The sequence below is a fragment of the Oncorhynchus clarkii genome, chromosome 17 (genome assembly GCF_045791955.1).
Source record: "Oncorhynchus clarkii lewisi isolate Uvic-CL-2024 chromosome 17, UVic_Ocla_1.0, whole genome shotgun sequence".
Lineage (NCBI taxonomy): Eukaryota > Metazoa > Chordata > Actinopteri > Salmoniformes > Salmonidae > Oncorhynchus > Oncorhynchus clarkii.
This window is the reverse complement of record NC_092163.1, coordinates 40,596,918-40,618,106: the sequence shown is the minus strand read 5'-3', so window position 1 is coordinate 40,618,106 and position 21,189 is coordinate 40,596,918. Positions and strand designations below refer to the sequence as shown.

Genomic DNA, 21,189 nt, shown 5'->3' with positions numbered 1-21,189 from the left:
TATGCTGTGTGTCTATGGGGAGGCTCTTTCTGTCTTTCTGGTTTGGAGGTGCACTGGGTGAGGCTGTCTCAGCTGTGGAGGGTTCTGTTGAATGGGACCAGGTCAAAGCTTCTTATGACAAGTGTTTCCAGAAGAGACTGTGCCTGTTACACTTACATGGAAGCCTTTCATTATCTCTCCAGTTAAAACAACGTTGAGAAGTGTTTCATGGATCTAATTGGATGTCTCTTTGTAAAAGGCATTCCGATTGAACGGTCACTGTATTCTGTGAGAACCGCTCCGATTGGTTGCAACACACCAATGTATCCTCCTGAACCACCACCAATTTGGAATAAATCATTCCTGTAACCAATCTGTAACAGATCTGTACTAACTGGCTGTTCCACTCCTCACCAACAGGGCGGGAATGGTGACACCATGATCGAGGGTGGCTGAGAGTCAGGGGAAGCCACACAGCGGCATGGAAGGCACCAGGGCCACCATCTTGGCGCCGGTCAGGAGCGACGACCCACGGCGGGATCGGAAGCGGCGTGTCGGGGGTCCTGTAAGGAAGGGGGGTGTCTGCCAGAACAGGACCGCCTCCCCACATGGGGAGTGCACCTCGGACGGAGAGAGGGAGCCGGAGTCAGCCTTGAAGGAACTGAAACCAAACCCGCTGTCAAAGGGGCTGGGCAAATGGGATACTGAGGGGGAGCGAGGAGCGGAGGTGTCGCCTGAGGGGGAGGACGTCCTTTGCTCCTGGGAAATGGACTCTCAGGATCAGGAGAAAGAGGAGGAGAAACAGAAGGGTAGTAGTAACAGCCAGAGCACCTCCAATACGGATAGCCCTGCCCCCTCCAGCAGCTGCACAGGTGAGAGAGACGCACACACTCCCTCACACTCACACAACTGGAATCTCCACTGTGGACAGAATCATAACTTCGATAGCTTTGTACTAGTTGAAGATTATTAATGAAATGTGTGTGCTACGTCTGTGTTGATCAGCCAGTGACAGGGCTGTTCTTTATAGTATGAACACACAGCATCACCTTTCACTCCTCACACAGTAAATTCCCTTTGACGTTTACTTTTAGACATGGCTCCTATAACGAGTCCCCTCGTTAACTTGACTTAAAAGAACTATGTTCCAATCTAGAACTCAGTATTCTGATCTATATTGAACAAAAATATAAACACAACAAAAATATAAACACAACATGTAAAGTGCTGGTCCCAAGTTTCATGAGCTGAAATAAAAGATGCTAGAAATATTCCATATGCACAAAAAGCTTATTTCTCTCAAATTTAGTGCACATGTTTGTTTACTTCCATGCAATAAAGACAACTCTAAAACATGCAGTTTTGTCACACAAATGTCTGAAGTTTTGAGGGAGCGTGCAATTGTAGTGCAACTGATGGTAGGAATGTCCACCAGAGCTGTTGCCAGAGAATTGAATGTTAATTTCTCTACCATAAGCCGCCTCCAATGTTGTTTTAGAGAATTTGTTAGTACGTCCAACCGTCCTTACAACCACAGACCACGTGTAACCACGCCAGCCCAAGACCTCCACATCCCGCTTCTTCACCTGCAGGATCGTCTGAGACAAGCACCCAGGCAGCTGATGAAACTGTGGGTTTGCAGAATTTCTGCACAAACTGTCAGAAATTGTCTCAGGGAAGCCCATCTGCATGCTCGTCGTCCTCACCAGGGTCTTGACCTGACTGCAGTTTGGTGTTGTAACTGACTTCAGTGGGAAAATGCTCACCTTTTTATGGCCACTGGCACGCCAAAGAAATGTGCTCTTCACAGATCATTCTCGTTTTCAACTATACCGGGCAGACGGCGTGTATGGTGTCATGTGGGCGAGCGGTTTGCTGATGCCAACGTTGTGTACAGAGTGCCCCATGGTGCCAGTGCGGTTCTGGTATGGGCATACGCTATGTACGTCGACTAAAATTGCATTTTATCAATGGCAATTTGAATCCTGAGGCCCATTGTCATGTCATTCATCGTCCACAATCACCTCATGTTTCAGCATGATAATGCTCAGCCCCATGTCGCAAGGATCTGTACACAATTCCTGGAAGCTGAAAATATACCAGTTCTTCTATGGTCTGCATACTCAGCAGACATGTCACACATTGAGCATGTTTGGGATGCTCTGGATCGAGCTATACGACAGTGTTCCAGTTCCTGCCAATATCCAGCAACTTTTCAGTCATTCCACAAGCCACAATCAACAGCCTGATCGCTGCATGAGGCAAATGGTGATCACACCAGATACTGACTTGTTTTCGGATCCACACCCCTACTTTCTTTAAAAAAAAGTTATCCGTGGCCAATTCCCAGTCATGTGAAATCCATAGATTAGGGCCTAATTTATTTATTTAAAATTACGGATTTCCTTATATGAACTGTAACTCAGTAAAATCTTTGAAATTGTTACATGTTGCGTTTATTTTTGTTCAGTATAGCACTGTTCTGATCTAGAACTTAGTGCCTATGGGGGCAATCAATACAGTTACGTATTGGGATATTATTTTTGACGATATAGCAATATCATTTTTGGTCTAGTTTGCTGTACCTGCACAAACTCCAGTATTTTTCATTCATTGTTTATTTTCTACCTTTAAAAAAAATAGGGAGCCAATTTGTGTTCAGCACCTATTTCCATGACTAATGGCGGTCTCTTGTCCCGCTGCAGCATACATGAGAAATATGTTTGGAACATCAAATAGCAATAAAATCACAGTATCGAATCGCATTTAGAATCTTGGGATGCATATCGTATCGGCACGTAATTATCATGACAACGGGGATTTTTCTGTCATAGAAACCCTAAAAAATACAAAGTCTGTAAACTTAAACAATGTAACCAAATATAAAGTATGTAGAAAGGATAATTTATTATTATTATTATTATAATCTGAGAACCAACCATCACCAAAATAAGAGTCAGGGGAACTGGAAAAATTGGCACTTCTTACATAACATATGGTCAAGCTGCTCCCACAACAGCTCAATAGGGTTGGGATCTGGTGACTGTGCTGGCCACTCCATTATAGACAGAATATCAGCTGACTGCTTCTTTCCTAAATAGTTCTTGCATAGTTTGGAGCTGTGCTTTGGGTCATTGTCCTTTTGTAGGATGGAAATTGTAGTGATAGCCTTCCTATCGCTCCATTCCAGTCACTTCTCAAGGTCCCCTTTACCCTGTACAAATCTCCCTTTACCACCACCAAAGCACCCCCAGACCATCACATTGCCTCCACCATGCTTCACATCTTTTCATTTTTTTTTTGTTTCACGAATGTTCTTCTTTGATGCGAACACCTCAAACTTAGTTTTGTCTGTCCATAACACTTTTTTCCAATCTTCCTTGGTCCAGTGTCTGTTCTTTTTCCCATCTTAATCTTTGCTTTTTGTTGGCCAGTCTGAGATGTGGCTTTTTCTTTGCAACTCTGCCTAGAAGGCCAGAGAATCCCGGAGTCGCCTCTTCACTGTTGACGTTGAGACTGATGTTTTGCGGGTACTATTTAATGAAGCTGCCAGTTGAGCACTTGTGAGGCTTCTGTTTCTCAAACTAGACACTCTAATTTACTTGTCCTCTTGCTCAGTTGTGCCCCAGGGCCTCCCACTCTTTCTATTCTGGTTAGAGGCATTTTGTGCTGTTCTGTGAAGGGAGTAGTACACAGCGTTGTACGAGGTCTTCAGTTTCTGTCAATTTCTCACATTGAATAGCCTTCGTTTCTCAGAACAAGAATAGACTGATGAGTTTCAGAAGAAAGCCTTTGATTACAGGCTCACAATGGACAGAAACAAACTCACAAATTCCAATGCTCCAGTTACTCAACTAGTCTATGGAAGGCCAGTTTTATTGCTTCTTTAATCAGAACAACAGTTTTCAGCTGTGCTAACATAATTGCAAAAGGGTTTTCTAATGACCAATTAGCCTTTTAAAATGATAACTTGGATTTGCTAACACAACGTGCCATTGGAACACAGGAGTGATGGTTGCTGATAATGGGCCTCTGTATGCCTATGTAGATATTCCATAGGAAATCTGCTGTTTCCAGCTCCAATAGTCGTTTACAACATAAACATTGTCTTCACTGTATTTCTGATCAATTTGATGTTATTTTAATGGACATAACATTTGCTTTTCTTTCAAAAACAAGGACATTTCTAAGTGACACCAAACTTGTCAACGGTAGTGTACAAACACAATCCATGTCTCAATATTCTCAAGGCTTAAGCTCCTCCTTTAACTGGTCTCCTCCCCTTCATCTACACTGATTTGACATCAATAAGGGATCATAACTTTCACCTGGTCAGTCTGTCATGGAAAGAGCATAATGATTTGTATACTCAGTGTATATGTACTAGAGGTCGACCGATTATGATTTTTCAACGCCGATACCGATTATTGGAGGACCAAAAAAGCCGATACCGATTAATCGGACAATTTTTATTTTAAAATTATTTTATTTATTTATTTGTAATATTACAAATAAATTACAACAATACTGAAAGAACACTTATTTTAACTTAATATAATACATCAATCAAATCAATTTAGCCTCAAGTAAATAATGAAACATGTTCAATTTGGTTTAAATAATGCAAAAACAAAGTAAAAGTGCAATATGTGCTATGTAAGAAAGCTAACGTTTCAGTTCTTGCTCAGAACATGAGAACATATGAAAACTTGTGGTAGAAGTTTTAGGTTGTAGTTATTATAGGACTATTTCCCTCTACACCATTTGTATTTCATTAACCTTTTGACAATTGGATGTTCTTATAGGCACTTTAATATTGCCAGTGTAACAGTATAGCTTCCGTCCCTCTCCTCGCTCCTCCCTGGGCTCGAACCAGCAACACAACGACAACAGCCACCATCGAAGCAGCGTTACCCATGCAGAGCAAGGGGAACAACTACTAGAACGCTCAGAGCGAGTGACGTTTGAAACTCTATTAGCGCGCGCTAACTAGCTAGCCATTTCACTTCGGTTACCCCAGCCTCATCTCGAAAGTTCATAGGCTTGAAGTCATAAACAGCGCAATGCTTGACGCACAACGAAGAGCTGCTGGCAAAACGCACGAAAGTGCTGTTTGAATGAATGTTTACGCGCCTGCTTCTGCCTACAACCGTTCAGTCAGATACTTAGATACTTGTATGCTCAGTCAGATTATATGCAACGCAGGACATGCTAGATAATATCTAGTAATATCATCAACCATGTGTAGTTAACTAGTGATTATGATTGATTTGTTTTTTATAAGATAAGTTTAATGCTAGCTAGCAACTTACCGTGGCTTACTGCATTCGCGTAACAGGCAGTCTCCTTGTGGAGTGCAACGAGAGAGAGGCAGGTCATTATTGCTTTGGACTAGTTAACTGTAAGGTTGCAAGTTTGAATCCCCCGAGCTGACGAGGAGAAAATCTTTCGTTCTGCCCCTGAACGAGGCAGTTAACCCACCGCTCCTAGGCCGTCATTGAAAATAAAAATGTGTCCTCCTGGGTGGCGCAGTGGTTAAGGGCGCTGTACTGCAGCGCCAGCTGTGCCATCAGAGTCCCTGGGTTCGCGCCCAGGCTCTGTCGTAACCGGCCGCGACCGGGAGGTCCGTGGGGCGACGCACAATTGGCCTAGCGTCGTCCGGGTTAGGGAGGGATTGGTCAGTAGGGATCTCCTTGTCTCATCGCGCACCAGTGACTCCTGGGGCGGGCCGGGCGCAGTGCGCGCTAGCCAAGGTTGCCAGTTGCACAGTGTAGCCTCCGACACATTGGTGCGGCTGGCTTCCGGGTTGTGCGCTGTGTTAAGAAGCAGTACGGCTGGTTGGGTTGTGTATCGGAGGACGCAACCTTCGTCTCTCCCGAGCCCGTACGGGAGTTGTAGCAATGAGACAAGATAGTGGCTACTACAACAATTGGATACCACAAAATTGGGGAGAAAAAGGGGTAAAATAAAATAAAAAATGTTTAAAAAATGTGTTCTTGACTTGCCTAGTTAAATAAAGGTATAAAAAATATATATATTTTTTTATTTTTAAGTCGGCACATCGGCGTCCAAAAATAACGATTTCCGATTGTTATGAACTTGAAATCGGCCCTAATTAATCAGCCATTCCGATTTAATCGGTCGACCTCAATTACCTCGTATGCCTGCACATCAACTCGGTACTGGTGCTCCCTGTATATAGCCATGTTATTACCTGGTACTCCCTGTATATAGCCATGTTATTACCTGGTACTCCCTGTATAAAGCCATGTTATTACCTGGTACTCCCTGTATATAACCATGTTATTACCTGGTACTCCCTGTATATAGCCATGTTATTTTTACTCATTATTGTTATTTACTGTGTATGTATTCCTCATGTCAATATTATAATTTTTAAAATTACATTTATCTTTACTGCGTTGCTGGAAAATGACTTGATAGTAAGCATTTCACTGTTCGTTTACACTTGTTTGCAAAGCATGTGGAAAATTAGATTTGATTTTGATCTAGAACTTGCTGTGCTGATTTAAAACGGTGTGCTGATCTAGAAATCAATGCTGCAATCTAGAACTGTTTTAACTGTACAGTCGGCCTTTACCTCCATTTTGTCTGTGTTTATACTCCCTGAGAGAAAAGTGGTGCTCAGTAGCCTGTCATTGTTTCCCAGCAAAAAGACTTATGGGCAGATTCCGAATTAAAAATTTACGCCTTTCCTACGCACGCCTTTCCTATGTACTTCTCAGTATTTGGTATTCAGACTTCTCTTATTCAGTCACGTAACATGCTTTGCAGGCGATATTCCCTTGTGCGCACTGAATCAATTCAACAGATGAAACATTTATCTTAAGCTGTCCCTTTTAAATACGGTGTACCTTTTTTTTTTTATTAGAAGGTTCAGAAAATAGGGATCAATTAAAGACTGCCATCTATCCATCTTTGTTTCTGTTTCAGCACCAACTAGTAGATTTAAAAATACTCTTGTAGATTATTTTAGGTACATTTTAGGTTTAGGAAAGTGAGTATGAATTTAAAAAACTGGTTTGGAGAGCCTTTACGGTCAAAATATATTGACAAATAAAAACTAGTGGTTTGATTCATCCTGAAAGTTGTCATAGCCATGAAATATTGGAAGGTAGGGGGGGAAATGGTACAATAGGGGTTGAACTATAGTTCTATAAATCTACCCTAATTCTCTCTGATCATGGAACTGTATGACAACGGGTCCAGTTGTCGTGAATCGTGCTCCGAGTTTAGTCTCCTATGTGTGATCTGGATTCCATAATAATTAAAATAGGCTACATGTCCCAACATTATTGCACAACGTTAGCCTAATATGATCCACTAAAGCTTGCGACACTCAGGAACAACTTACAGACGTGACACAGGAAAGGTCAACGGAATGATCCAAAATATAAACTGTAAATTTTTAAACAACTAACACTAAAATGACGGTTTTTAAATGTATGTGGGTATTACTGACGGTGGCTCCCTTACAGTGGCAAATATTGAACATAGTTTTACGTTTTACTAGTTTTACTGTCTAATCGAGACAAGCCCACAACACAGGCTATAATTGCACCATTCTAAAGCGCATGAATCAACTCTGCTGTTTTATTCCCCACAGAAACCTAATAGCTTGGGTGTCCAAATGTCTTCCACGTAAATGAGGACATACAATTATTATTCGGAATAACGGCGCAGCTGTTTATAGCCCATTTCTCTGTGGAAAAGGGTCCGCAATGCATGCCATTTGAATGATTTTTCAGTTTGCTGGTTTCATATTTGTCTCCAGGGATCATAAGGAAAAATCGTCTAAAACGATTGCTATGTGCACTTACAATCCCCTTCTCGAAATGGACTACTCGTTTACCTAGCTCTTATCAATAGCTCTTCTCCATTTAGAAATGACTCTGCATGGAGAATGCTGTTATTTATATCGGGGACAAATACATGCTTTTTCCACTTTGAACCGACAGGTTCCCTCGACCATATTCATAGTCTCCTTGTGCATAAAGGTGGTGGAATTAAGTCGAAGGTCAGAATACGGCTTATCCGTAGACACACCTCCGCCACACCTTCATTTCTTAGATCTCCACCCCAAACGGAATAGCGGGTGAATAGCATGCTATTCTCATTCTTAAGTTCGGGGTTAGAATACGTTTAAAGAGATGTGTGTGTATAAAAAGGAATTATGTTATTTTTTAGCACGCTTAACTCAGGTCGGAATCGGGGTCCATTATACTTCAACTGCAAATTGTACACATCTGAGTAAGGCCCATGGAGGACAACCTACAGTGCGACAGCCGACGTGACCATGCTTGTATAGAGAGCGCTTTATTTGACTATTACATTGCAACAATGAATTGTCCATTGAGATTGTGGTGAGAAGAAGTCACTTTGCTGGGTCATGATGAAATCCTCACAGGAGGTCCAAAGACTGCAACAATGTCTTCTCACGTAACACACTTGATCTATTTTTGAAGCGTCATGGAGCTACTCAGAAAAGACTCCCCAGTGTTAAAATCTGGTTTCCCTTGACACCGATTTGAGTTGGGCGTACATGTTTCATACCCAGCTGTGATGGCTTAAACAGGGTTTGAAAAATAACAAATCAAACTTTATTTAAACGTTTTGTATCACAATATGCTTTACAATACTCCTTCACTACCTTATAAACAAACGGTCGGCAAGTAGCCTTAACTTAATCTGCAGGAATAGATCTCGCCAACAAATGTTTTTTAGAATGGCCAGCCACGTGTCCTTGTGAGGGGCCACTGACTTCTCCTCCAGATACAGATACCCTTTTGATACGGAGCGCTGTTTGTTTTTGTTTAACGGCCGAGAGATTGTTATCTCTAATCCACAATCCACATATACGCACACATGCGCACTTAACCACACACATCCTCAGTACATGGAGCAGTTTAGTGTGTCCCGGTATAGGGCTCTGAGTTGGTGTTTTTAACATTGAGCTGCTCTCCCTCTGAGCCATCATACCAACCACTGTCAGACCAGCCAGCTACTGTACCCACTTTCCTCCACCAGTGGCCCCTGAGTTTGGGAAACTCTGGTCCAGAAATTCTTTACTTTACTCTTCTTTATAGGATACGTTTCTATTTCCTACATTCCGGTCAGATTTGGCCTCCTCTCCCAGCTCTGCCAACCTACATTTTCATCTCTGGCCAGTAAAGCTATGCTTGTGTTTGCCTTGGCAGGTGGGAGATCAGCAGTATAGAAACAATAACAGTGGTTTACCCACCCCTGTTTCGGTGAAAAGCTGAAGGATGGGGCTGGTAAAATGTAACCACTCTCAAATTCATAGACCGAGCTATGGATGCAAAGACTGACCCTCCATGAAATCAAAATGATAGTTTTAACCATGTTTTGTGGCTATACAGTACTTATTTACATTTACCTTGTTTACAAACGTTGGCGTAAAACAAGCTTATATTTTGGGTTCTGATGGGGTATGACAGTTCGTGAGGCATTCATTAATAATATTCTTTGGGAATCAATAGAGAGAGAGTGAGAGGTTGTGTGTGTGTGTGTGTGTGGTTTTAAAAACAATTATGTAGCAACTGCTGATGGCTCCTTTAAGTGATGACCATGGGGGGGAAACACCAGAGATGGAAAACCACACCAGAGCTACACAGTGTGTGTCCTGCATGTGACTTTTGGAGAGGAAAAAAACAACCTCAAAGGCGGCAATCAGGGGCTTCATGTTTAATGCTGTTAAGCAGAATCTAGGTTATACAAATAGAAAAGCAAGTTGACTGAATTCCCCTGTCATTAAAACCCTCTTTTTGGACTGACTGTGACGCATGCGCACTGACTCATTCTTTGCATCCTCTGTCCTCGCCTCCTCCTAAGCCGTTTTGGAGAAAATCCAAGGTACCTTGGTACCCTTCTGACCTTCTCCAATGGGTTTTGGGAAGGAGTCAAGGAGAGATGTGAGGAATGGAGGAAAGATGAATTGAGGAAAAAGCCTCAGAGGAAAGTGGTCATGGAGGAGGCATGGAGCACCACCCATGCTGGTCTTGGTCAGTCTGCTCTTGCGGTGTTACTTCTCCTCGTGATAAATTCCTCAGGCACCTAGGCCTCTCCTCCCACACACAGAGGAACTCAGACCCCCTGTCTCTCCTGTTGTGTGGCCTGACGTCGCCCAACCCGCCTGCCCCGACTGTGCTGGGTTTCCCACGCTTTCATCCTGGCCTAGCAGCGCAGCCCTCAGGTTTTTATCCTAGAATTAGAACGGATAGAATAGAACACCCATAACATGGTTCTAACATGGTTACATTGAGGTGTATTGTCCGTCCTACCTACTCTAGTTATGTGGAGTGTAACAGAGTGGATAGAACAGAACGCACTCGGTTCCAATTTCTGAAATGGAACGTGGCCTTAAAACGGAATGTCCCTCCTTGCCATTCTACTTCTAAATAGGGTGTTGCGACATCCCCCTAGAAACAGAACAGATAAAACAGAACATCTTGGTTAGAACATAATAAAACTTGCATGGTTCTATATTCTGAAAATGGAACGTAACTTGAGATCTGATTGTCCCTCCTAGCCAGTGTAATTCCATGGGGTCTCCGAGCCATTAGCATTCTTGGCATACCTCCTGGGCTCCATTGGGAGAACTCTTTGGCAGGCAGCAGCAGAGATCAAACCCCAGGGAGGTACTGTCTGGAACACACCAGCAGATTCCTGACACACTCGCACATATAGAAACATGGACATGAGCACACACAGCTCACATTGCACATATACATAACATCTTGAGGTAGCGTTGGTAAATTGACACACAGCCCAGTCATACCCAGAGCCAAATAAATACTATACAGACTGTCCAGACTGGTGTCACCAACAATAACTTTTTAGTTTGTAGTCTTGACTCGAGTCTCGTCCTTGTCTTACGTTCAGCTCTGTACGGTCGTTCCAGTATTAGAGAAATGCATTCAATACTTTCATATTACACATGTTTTATGTGGATTGTGAATTATGAGTAATTGGACCTTTTCACTAGTCCAAAATATAATACCAAGACATTTTATATGAGGAGATGTTCCTTGTCTGGTCATGTGATCAGGACAAACTCCGGTCCCTAGTTAAACTCAAAGGACCATGTAATAACAGAACCTCTCTCCGTCTCCAGATCTGTCCCAGACGTCGTCTCCATCGCTGTCGGACCAGCTCTTCCTGGGTCGAGAGGAAGGGACGGGGGCCGGGATCAACGTGGAATGTCGGATCTGTGGAGACAAAGCCTCGGGGTTCCACTACGGAGTACACGCCTGTGAAGGCTGCAAGGTGAGGAAGCCGAGAGGGAAGGCATGAGGACATCCCAGGAGACTCCCAGGATGTCAGTGTTTTGGAGTCGCCCACTGCATAATTCATAAATCTGACCTTTTCACTTTTCCAATCAAATCTGCTGCTCTTTATATCTAATCATTTAAAAATGTCTATCTAATATACACTTAGCTTTTTTATTTTATTCACCCCTTTGCTTATTCTTTCTCTCAGGGCTTTTTCCGCCGGACCATCCGTATGAAGCTGGAGTACGAGCGCTGTGAGCGCAGCTGTAAGATTCAGAAGAAGAGCAGGAACAAGTGCCAGTACTGCCGCTTCCAGAAGTGTCTGCTGCTGGGCATGTCCCACGATGGTGAGACACACACACTGATCACCTTTCCGTTCCCTCATTTTCACTTTAGACAAAGTCAAGGATGTGTACCCTGTGAGCATACCCAATTTATGGATGTACACTGATTGTGTTCCCAGCGATCCGGTACGGCCGCATGCCGGAGGCGGAGAAGAGGAAGCTGGTGGCGGGCCTCCTTGCGGGAGATACGGCTCCGACCACCAACCCCAATGGCTCGGACCTCAAATCCCTGGCCAAGCGGGTCAACAACGCCTATCTGAAGAACCTCAACATGACCAAGAAGAAAGCTCGCAGCATCCTCACCGGCAAGAATAGTTCCAGCCCGGTAGCGTATCCATATGTAAATGAAATATAATACTTTAACACCAGCTCAGTACTGTATCCATATGTAAAAATGATACATATAATGCATTAACACCAGGTCAGCTCAATACAATATACACATGTCAATATTATGCATACAGTGCCTTCATAAAGTATTCACACCCCTTGACTTATTCAACATTTTGTTGTCACAGCCTGAATTAAAAATTGATTACATCTTTTTTTTTTTTCTTCTCACTGATCGACACACCCCATAATGGCAAAGTGAAAACCTGTTTTTAGGAATGTTTGCAAGTGTTTTGAAAATTTAAATACAGAAATATCTCATTTAAGTAAGTATTCACACCTCTGAGGCACTGCATGTTAGAATCACATTTGGCAGTGATTACAGCTGTGAGTCTTTCTGGGTAAGTTGCTAAGATTAGATTGTAAAATTTTTGCCCATTTTTGATTATTTTCAAAATTCTCCAAGCTCTGTCAAATTGGTTGTTGATTTATTGCTGGACAACAATTTTCAGGTCTTGCCATATATTTCATGCAGATATAAGTCCAAACGGACACTCAGGAACATTCACTGTCTTCTTGGTAAGCGACTCCAGTGTACGTGCGGCCTTTTTAGGTTTTTAGGTTATTGTCCTGCTGAAAGGTGAATTCATCTCCCAGTGTCTGGTGGAAAGATGACTGAACCGGGTTTTCCTCTGGGGTTTTGCCTGTGCTTAGCTCCATTCTGGGTCCGTTTTATCCAGACCTTAACGGTTATAAGCATACTGCTACTCTGTAATGTGTTGTTTGTGGCAAATCCAATACATAACACTTTTGTATTCAGGACAAAAAGTAAATTGCTTTGCCACATTTTAAGTATTACCTTAGTGCCTTGTTGCAAACAGGATGCATGTTTTGGAATATCGTCTTTAAAAAAAAATCTGTACAGGCTTCCTTTTCACTATGTCAATTAGGGAAAGGGGATACCTAGTCAGTTTCACAACTGAATGCATTCAACCAAAATGTGTCTTCCGCATTTAACCCATCAGAGGGGTGCGGGGGGGGCTTCTTTAATCAACGTCTGTTATTGGCCATTAAACTCTGTTTTAAAGTCACAATTGGCTTCATAGTGGCATCCCTGAGCTCAAATGGATTTTCAATGTCTGCTTTTCAATTCTTTTTTTACCCATATACCAATAGGTGCTCTTCTTTGAGAACTATTGGAAAACCTCCCTGGTCTTTGTGGTTGAATCTGTTTTGAAATTCACTGCTCGGCTGAGGGACCTTACATTTATCTGTATGTGTGGAGTACAGAGATACCAGTGATAACATGGGGGTTGAAAACTTATTGACTAAAGACATTTCAGCTTTTCATTTTTTTATGAATTTGTAATAATGTTTAAAAACATCATTATACTTTGACATTATGGGGTATTGTGCCAGTGACACATCTACATTTTAATCCATTTTAAAATTTAGGATGTGAATACTTTCTGAAGGCATTGTAATTGTTACCCAGAAATGATTTGATAATGTAGCTGCTGCATTGGGCATTGAAGTAATTTCCATGCACGTCAATTGTGTCCATGGCCATTTTTGATTCTGTCATTTCAATCCACACTAATCGAAGTGACAAGAATGTCGCCTATACTCCAGAAGGGCACTTTAGCACCAAGGAGCATAGGCTATACTGACTTCACCTCTGCCTGGCTCTCCAGTAGCGTTGGTTGCCTAGCAACCTAGCCGCTGTGTATGAATGTGTTGTAAAAACCCTGGTTGCCTTGATGCCTTATCACTGTTGTGTCTGAGATCGTGGAGGACAGGGCAATGGGCCAAATGTCGGTGTCACTCAGAACAGCATACTCTTTTTCATGAGTTGATTTACAGGTTGGCTGTGTGCTTATTTACATTTTAGTCATTTAGCAGACACTCTTATCCGGAGCCACTTACTTACATTATTAACATTTTTACATGTTTTTTTTTCTTCCCCATACTAGTCCCCCATGGGAATCGAACCAACAACCCTGGCGTTACAAACCTCATGCTCTACCAACTGAGCCACACGGGACTTGTCTGCGTACACTGTCTTCCTAAACTAGGCCCAGGCAGAATGGCCTTACAGAATGCAGTGAAAAGTCTGTTTTAGTGTTGTCATACTGCTATTACTTAACTAAATACCCCCCCCCCCCGTAGCCCTTCGTGATCCACGACATGGACTCGTTGCACCAGGCTGAGAACGGGCTGGTGTGGAACCAGCTGATCAACGGGACGCCGCCCAACAAGGAGATAGGGGTTCACGTGTTCTACCGCTGCCAGTGCACCACGGTGGAGACGGTCAGGGAGCTCACGGAGTTCGCCAAGAGCATCCCCGGCTTTGTAGACCTCTTCCTCAACGACCAGGTATATACAAGAACACACCAATTATCAATCAAGACCAGGTACAGTAAAGCAACATTCAATCAAATCATCAATCCATAGTTTTGTTGGGTGAGTCACTGTACAGCCAGGAATGTCATCCTATAGTTGGCTATATAACATAAAACATGTATACATGCTGGGCAAAAACCCAGTTAAAAAAACAAAAACAATTTGAGATATTGGACTAGTGATATTCAGGCTGCTGTTCTCCCTCCCCCCCCACCAGGTGACGCTGTTGAAGTACGGCGTGCACGAGGCCATCTTCGCCATGCTTCCCTCGCTCATGAACAAGGATGGGCTGCTGGTGGCCAACGGGAAGGGCTTTGTGACCCGGGAGTTCCTGCGCAGTCTGCGGCGGCCCTTTAGCGAGATCATGGAGCCCAAGTTTGAGTTTGCCGTTAAGTTCAACGCCCTGGAGCTGGACGACAGTGACCTGGCCCTGTTTGTGGCCGCCATCATCCTCTGTGGAGGTACGTGCTGGTTCTGTACTGGTACTACCATTTTATAATTCAGTACTATGCACTGTCATAATAAGCCTAGCCAAGCTGAGCTTAGTGTTGAAATCGTGTACAAGTTTGTTTTCTACCAGTTGACATACAGCATACTAAACTGCTTCTCCCACTCCTCCTCTCTCCCTCCACCTCCGCTCTCTCCTCCTCCCAGACCGTCCGGGGCTGATGAACATCAAGCAGGTGGAGGAGATTCAGGACAGCATCCTGCAGGCCCTGGACCAGCACCTGCTGGGCAACCACGCTGACTCACATTACCTCTTCCCCAAGCTGCTCAACAAGATGGCCGACCTGCGCCAGCTGGTTACAGAGAACGCCATGCTGGTCCAGAAGATTAAGAAGACTGAGTCAGAGACCTCACTGCACCCGCTGCTGCAGGAGATCTACAAGGACATGTACTGACTGGACTGGTTTTAGCTTTCTACAACAGCGGTGCTGTTCACTCACTCCTGTTTCCTGTGAGTGGGAGTCACAGGGGGTGCATGTTTTTTGTTCCAGCACTAACACACCCGGTTCAACTCCTCAGCCAATCAATCACGACCTTGATCAGTTGAGTCAGGTGTGTCAGCGTTTTTATTCTAACGTTTTTTTAAATAAAAGCCTGAGGAAAACGGATACCTGAAATGGCAATGTGCTGACTGGTGGGAGTTATGACTATGAATATAGCTGCACACTCTTGTTTCCGATGCAATTGATTTCTAAAGAATCACCATAGTTTGGGCAGCAAACTGACTTCATCAGGGTCTCTTGACTGTCTGGACTGGACGGAATGACATTCTGATTGGGAATGGAGCAATGGACTAATACAAAGTAATACACACCCTACCACATATTGAACATGCGTGGAAGTGGTTGGGTGTCCCAAATATATATGTATATTATAAAACCTGATTTGAGCTGTTTCAAGACATAATTGATGCTGTTGTATAGCAAGCTTTTAACTGTGGTTGGACAGGACTGATACAGTTGACTGCTTGTAGTCTCCTGCTCTCAATGTGGTGAAGGTGCAGAGGTATTCCAGAAGAATAACAAACAGCTCCCCAACCAACGCCACAACAAAACCAAGACTACTTTTATTTCCCCGACTCTATTTTTCGACCGATGATCAACATTGCTATTTTTATACAACAGATTTTTGTAGTCTCTCCCGATGAGGAGTGTTTTTTTACAACGGTCAACCCATTCTTAACCCTGCAGTTCAGGGTTATCATCAGACTGTTCTGCCATTTTGTTTGTGCTACAAACTCTCTAAGAGGTTGTGATGCTGATATTCAGAAAAGGGATGGTTCTGCTTGCCTGTAGAAATAAGAGGGTCGTCGGCAACCATGGGCGTCCCCTTTCCCATTCCTAAGGCCCTTACCCTGGGATCAGCTATCACCAAACCCCCTTGACTCTCCTTTCCTCATATGGATACCTTCAGTACAAATTCACACCCGTCAGTCAACCTCCCAATTTATCTGCCAATCATAGAACGGTTTTGATTGATAACTCAACCCCCCCCCCCCCTCGTGTCATTCCCCCAGACACTGTCTGATAGTAGGAGTTAATATTTGTACCTTCAAAGTTTAATTCCCTCCATGCCACTGAGCCCCCTCCCCTCCTGTTAGACCAGGAAGTACACTCACTTCTCAATGGACACATATATACATTTATAGATTCTTACAACCTCCTAACCTCAATACCTTTTGTTTTATTTTGTGTACAACTGTTGGGTCTAAAACCATGGGACAATTCTGTGTTGTCATACTGTGAAGGTTAACCTGACCCCGGGGTCTGTGTAAGATGTTTCCATGTATGATTTTACTTATGTTTACGCTAGATTACTTATGTATAATTGAAGTATTATTTGTATGTATTTTTTCAGCCAGGCGGTGTTCTGTAACCTGAGCACTGTCGATAAGCCAAACTGAAGCCGATCTTGTGCTTCCCAGTCAAAACAGTTCACGCATATATTACGACAACATCATGTGACGTTTTTGTTTTGTTGTTCGGCAGGGTCCTTTCCGGCTGTTCACGCACACTTTTTTTTTTTCTTGAGGCAAGCGTAAGTTCAGTAGCCGACGCCTACGTCCCTTAGTCGGTGATAGGTCAACAGTAGAGGTGGGAACTATGAACCGGATTCTTCAAAGAAGTGTATGCTGTCATTCAACAAGGAAAGCGCAGCAGCAGCCAGGCCCTACTGTCTGCACTGCACCACTAGTTTTCATGCACATTATTTCACTTGATTTACTGCATCAAAAATCTAAGACCTCCTCGGTGAAAACGTCAATTTTTTTGGAGGAAGTGTTGGCTCAAGAGGGATAAATAACAGTAATATTGCCACTTTTTTCTTGTTTTTCAAGAGAAGGTTTTAAGGGAGTACGCAAGCACAAACATTCGCTTCGCCTAGCCGAGTTCTACTGGGAGCAAACCGAAATCTATGTATGCGGGGGATGCCTTAACAGTAAAATTGTCATATGATGAGCTTCCCACTCGTTCTTTCCCCCCCCTCTTCTCATTCATCCACTGAGTAGGGTGTGAAAAAATTGGCCAGCTGTCGGTCAGTCGCACAGTCTAACTAAAGACCATTTTGTAATACTTTAAGAGAAATGGATCCTCCTCCTTTAGTTGCTCCCCCTTCCTTTCCATCTTTCACTTCAGTCACTGGTCTGAAAGGCCTGATCACATGAAAGCAATACAGAGAAGACTTCTGTGGGAATTCCACCATAGACTTGACATATCCCTTCCTTTTTTCAGTGATCAACTGAAGGGAGTTGAAATGCATGCCAACAGTTAAGACATCACTGCTAGAAACATATTGACTTGTTCTATTGCTCTGGACAAACCCATCATAATACTGAAGCTGTTGGAATTCTTAGTTGCAGGGGGACCAATCTATTTTGCCATGAGAGGAAATGGGTTTATCCTCCATTCTTCAGGTCAACCAATCATGGTAACTGATTAAATACTGCATGTCCTACATATAAATTATTTCAATGATATGTAAATCTATTTTTATTATGTTATATATTGTGACATACAATTTATTTTAGTTTTTGCAGTAATTCTATTATTACAGTACCCGTCGAAAGTTTGGACACTAATTCCAGAGTATCTTTTTACTTTTTTCTACATTGTAGAATAATAATGAAGACAAACTATGAAATAACACATGGAATCATGTAGTAACCAAAATATATTTGATATTCTTCAAAGTAGCCACGCTTTGCCTTGACAGATTTAGCACACTCTTGGCATTCTCTCAACCAGCTTCATGAGGTAGTCACCTGGAATGCATTTCAATTTAATTTGTGGAATTTCTTTAATGCATTAGAGCCAATCAGTTGTGTTGTGACAGGGTAGGGGTGGTATACAGAAGATACCCCTATTTTGTAAAAGACCAAGTCCATATTCTGGCAAGAACAGCTCAAATAAGCAAAGAGAAATGACAGTCCATTACTTTAAGACATTACATTTCAAATGTTTTATTTCAAGAACTTTTAAAGTTTCTTCAAGTGCAGTTGCAAAAACCATCAAGCGCTATGTTGAAACTGGCTCTCATGGGAACTACCACAGGAAAGGAAGAACCAGAGTTACCTCTGCTGCAGAGAATAAGTTCATTAGAGTTAACTGCACCTCAGATTGCAGCCCAAGTAACAGACACATCTCAACATTAACTGTTCAGAGGAGACTGTGTGAATCAGGCCTTCATGGTCGAATTGCTGCAAAGAAACTACTACTAAAGGACACCCATAAGAGGAAGAGACTTGCTTGGGCCAAGAAACACGAGCAAGGGACATTAGACCGCTGTAAATCTGTCCTTTGGTCAGATGAGTCCAAATTTGAGATTTTTGTTTCCAACCACCGTGTCTTTGAGACGCAGAGTAGGTGAACGGATTATCTCCGCATGTGTGGTTCCCACCGTGAAGCATGGAGGAGGAGGGGGGGCTTTACTGGTGACACTGTCTATGATTAATTTAGAATTCAAGGCACACTTAACCAGCATAGCTACCACAGCATTATGCAGTGATACACAACCCATCAGGTTTTCCTTTAGTGGGACTATCATTTGTGTTTCAACAGGACAGTGACCCAAAACACACCTCCAGGCTGTGTAAGGGATATTTGACCAAGGAGAGTGATGGAGTGCTGCATCAGATGACCTGACCTCAACCCAATTGAGATGGTTTGGGATGAGTTGGACCGCAGAGTGAAGGAAAAGCAGCATACATAGTCTTCAGCATATGTGGGAACTCAAGAAGCTTGTCGAGAGAATGCCAAGAGTGTGCAATGCTGTCATCAAGGCAAAGGGTGGCTACTTAGAATTTCAAATATATTTTGATTTGTTTAACACTTTTTTGGGTTACTACATGATTCAGTATGTGTTATTTCATAGTTTTGATGTCTTCACTATTATTCTACAATGTCGAAAATAGGAGAAATAAAGTAAAAACCCTTGAATGAGTAGCTGTGTCCAAACTTTTGAATGGTACTTACTGTATGTGACTTCTTGCCTATACAGGAGATGGGTTGCCAAATTGTTACAGTTGAAGCGCTTATTCAAAAGATATGTCTATTTTAGCTCACAGGAAGTTGCTCAAGCACAACTCACTGATCTGATGCTGACTACCTACAGCAGAAATCTTCTCACAAGGTTGCATTGGCAATGTTCTGTTGCCAAGTTGAAACGATGATGATAATAAAGTGATGTTTAACCACCTGTTCTGGTTACAGTATGCTGTATCCACTTGGAGTCAGTGTACCCTGGGGTGTAGTTTCTCCCCCTGAGCACCTTTTTTTCTTCCTCTAACCGTCTTCCTTTCTCTCAGTAGGAATATTTTTATTTTCTGCTTTTTGTCTGATGCCCCTGGATATGTCATTGTCACAGACCACCTGTGGTTATAATTCAACTTTTGACACTTTTTGTGTCAGTAAATTTCTAGAGATATGGTTTGGTGCTGAACTGTTCTAAGTTGCTGTCCATGCTCTTTTCTCTGACTGCTTGCAGACAAATGACTACGCCGCCCCCTCTGAATTCCCTTAACTAGCAGCACTATTACTTAACTAAAGAGGTTGTCAATAAAAACCCTTTTCCTTATTGCGTTTCAGTTACTGAATAGAACACGTTACAATGAAATGTCAGTAAAGTATTACTGCTGCACAATATATCTTCCAAGAGCAAAAAGCTAAAGAACAAAAAAATATAAGAATCTCAATGGTTGACTGACTAATTTATTTCCCCATACAAATGTATGAACACAGCTAGCAAAGGTCTGAAATATTCTACCGTCTACAACTGCATAGTGTGCATTGCCTCCCATTTAACTTCTGTGTAAACACCTGGTGTTAACTGATGGAAATGATACAATTTCTACCTTATGTATAGAACTTCCTACAAATGGTTGAATTAAACATTCGGTAATACTTTTGATGTGTCTCTTACTTTCTTGACTACATGTGATGTTCTTGTTTTCAATTATTGGATTAAATCTCACTAGCGTCACTCTACAGGTGGTATCATCATTGGATCTGATTAATTTGATGCCATGCAATTTATTATTTATTTTGAGGACTGCAACCATAGAACCTTAAGCTATTGTCAACTTCCCATCTATGGTTATTTTACTCACTGCTCAGTCATATGCTCACTGTCACCCTATTTTTATCACTATTTTTATCAGGAAGTGAGCCCTTAGGTCTCTTTTACAGATGAGCCCAGAATTACAGAAAATATAAATACAAAATGCAAGCAGAAAGAAAAATTAATAACAAACAAGGTCGTAAATCAGCTTTTTGAATTGCCCTGGACAGAGGCACAAAAAACTCAAATGTAAGAACATGTTGAAGATTTTTTTCCACAAATAAGGTGCGAGAGAACTAAAAGCTGATTTACTTAACTCGGTTGAGACCAAAGGCATTTCCAGTTAGCCATCCCTGAGACCGGGTGTAAAAAATAGTTTGGAAGATGCAACTGTGGCCATGTAAATAATTATGCTACTCATTTTAAATCCACTGGTGGCACCTTGTGTGACCATAAAAGTATGTGCGACCAGGCACAGAAAAATAATTTTGTTGCACTTTAAAATGTGCATCCTGCGACCTACTGTGCGGGATGGAAACAGGACCCCCCCCCCCCCTCCCCAAAAACGTACCAAATCACCAAAAAATGTAATCAAATAAATCAAACAACATTACTGTTGAAAAATAAACAAATACGATCCCGACACAGGCTCAAGTGAAGCCTGGGAGGGCGGGACGTTTTCCGGGGTCAGTACACCTCGCAAGTCTTCAGATGTAAAAGTACCAAAAACGATTCTGCAACAGCCACAAATGTCCAGTTTA

At 42.5% G+C, this 21,189-nt stretch overlaps 1 protein-coding gene across 2 annotated transcripts in view; it reads left to right on the top strand.

The window, feature by feature from the left end:
• LOC139370828 (peroxisome proliferator-activated receptor delta-like) overlaps positions 1-20,354 on the top strand; it is a 39,465-nt gene extending 19,111 nt beyond the window's left edge. Inside the window, exons 2-8 of one of the 2 annotated variants that reach the window (XM_071110620.1) lie at positions 400-851; positions 11,135-11,286; positions 11,500-11,638; positions 11,755-11,975; positions 14,135-14,341; positions 14,586-14,829; positions 15,023-20,354. In XM_071110620.1, the coding sequence (XP_070966721.1) occupies positions 461-851; positions 11,135-11,286; positions 11,500-11,638; positions 11,755-11,975; positions 14,135-14,341; positions 14,586-14,829; positions 15,023-15,270 (1,602 nt within the window). In that variant the 5' untranslated portion in view covers positions 400-460 and the 3' untranslated portion in view covers positions 15,271-20,354. The remainder of the gene's footprint in view (positions 1-399; positions 852-11,134; positions 11,287-11,499; positions 11,639-11,754; positions 11,976-14,134; positions 14,342-14,585; positions 14,830-15,022) is intronic. The other variant, XM_071110622.1, reaches the window with a different exon arrangement.
• Positions 20,355-21,189: the final 835 nt, after the last annotated feature.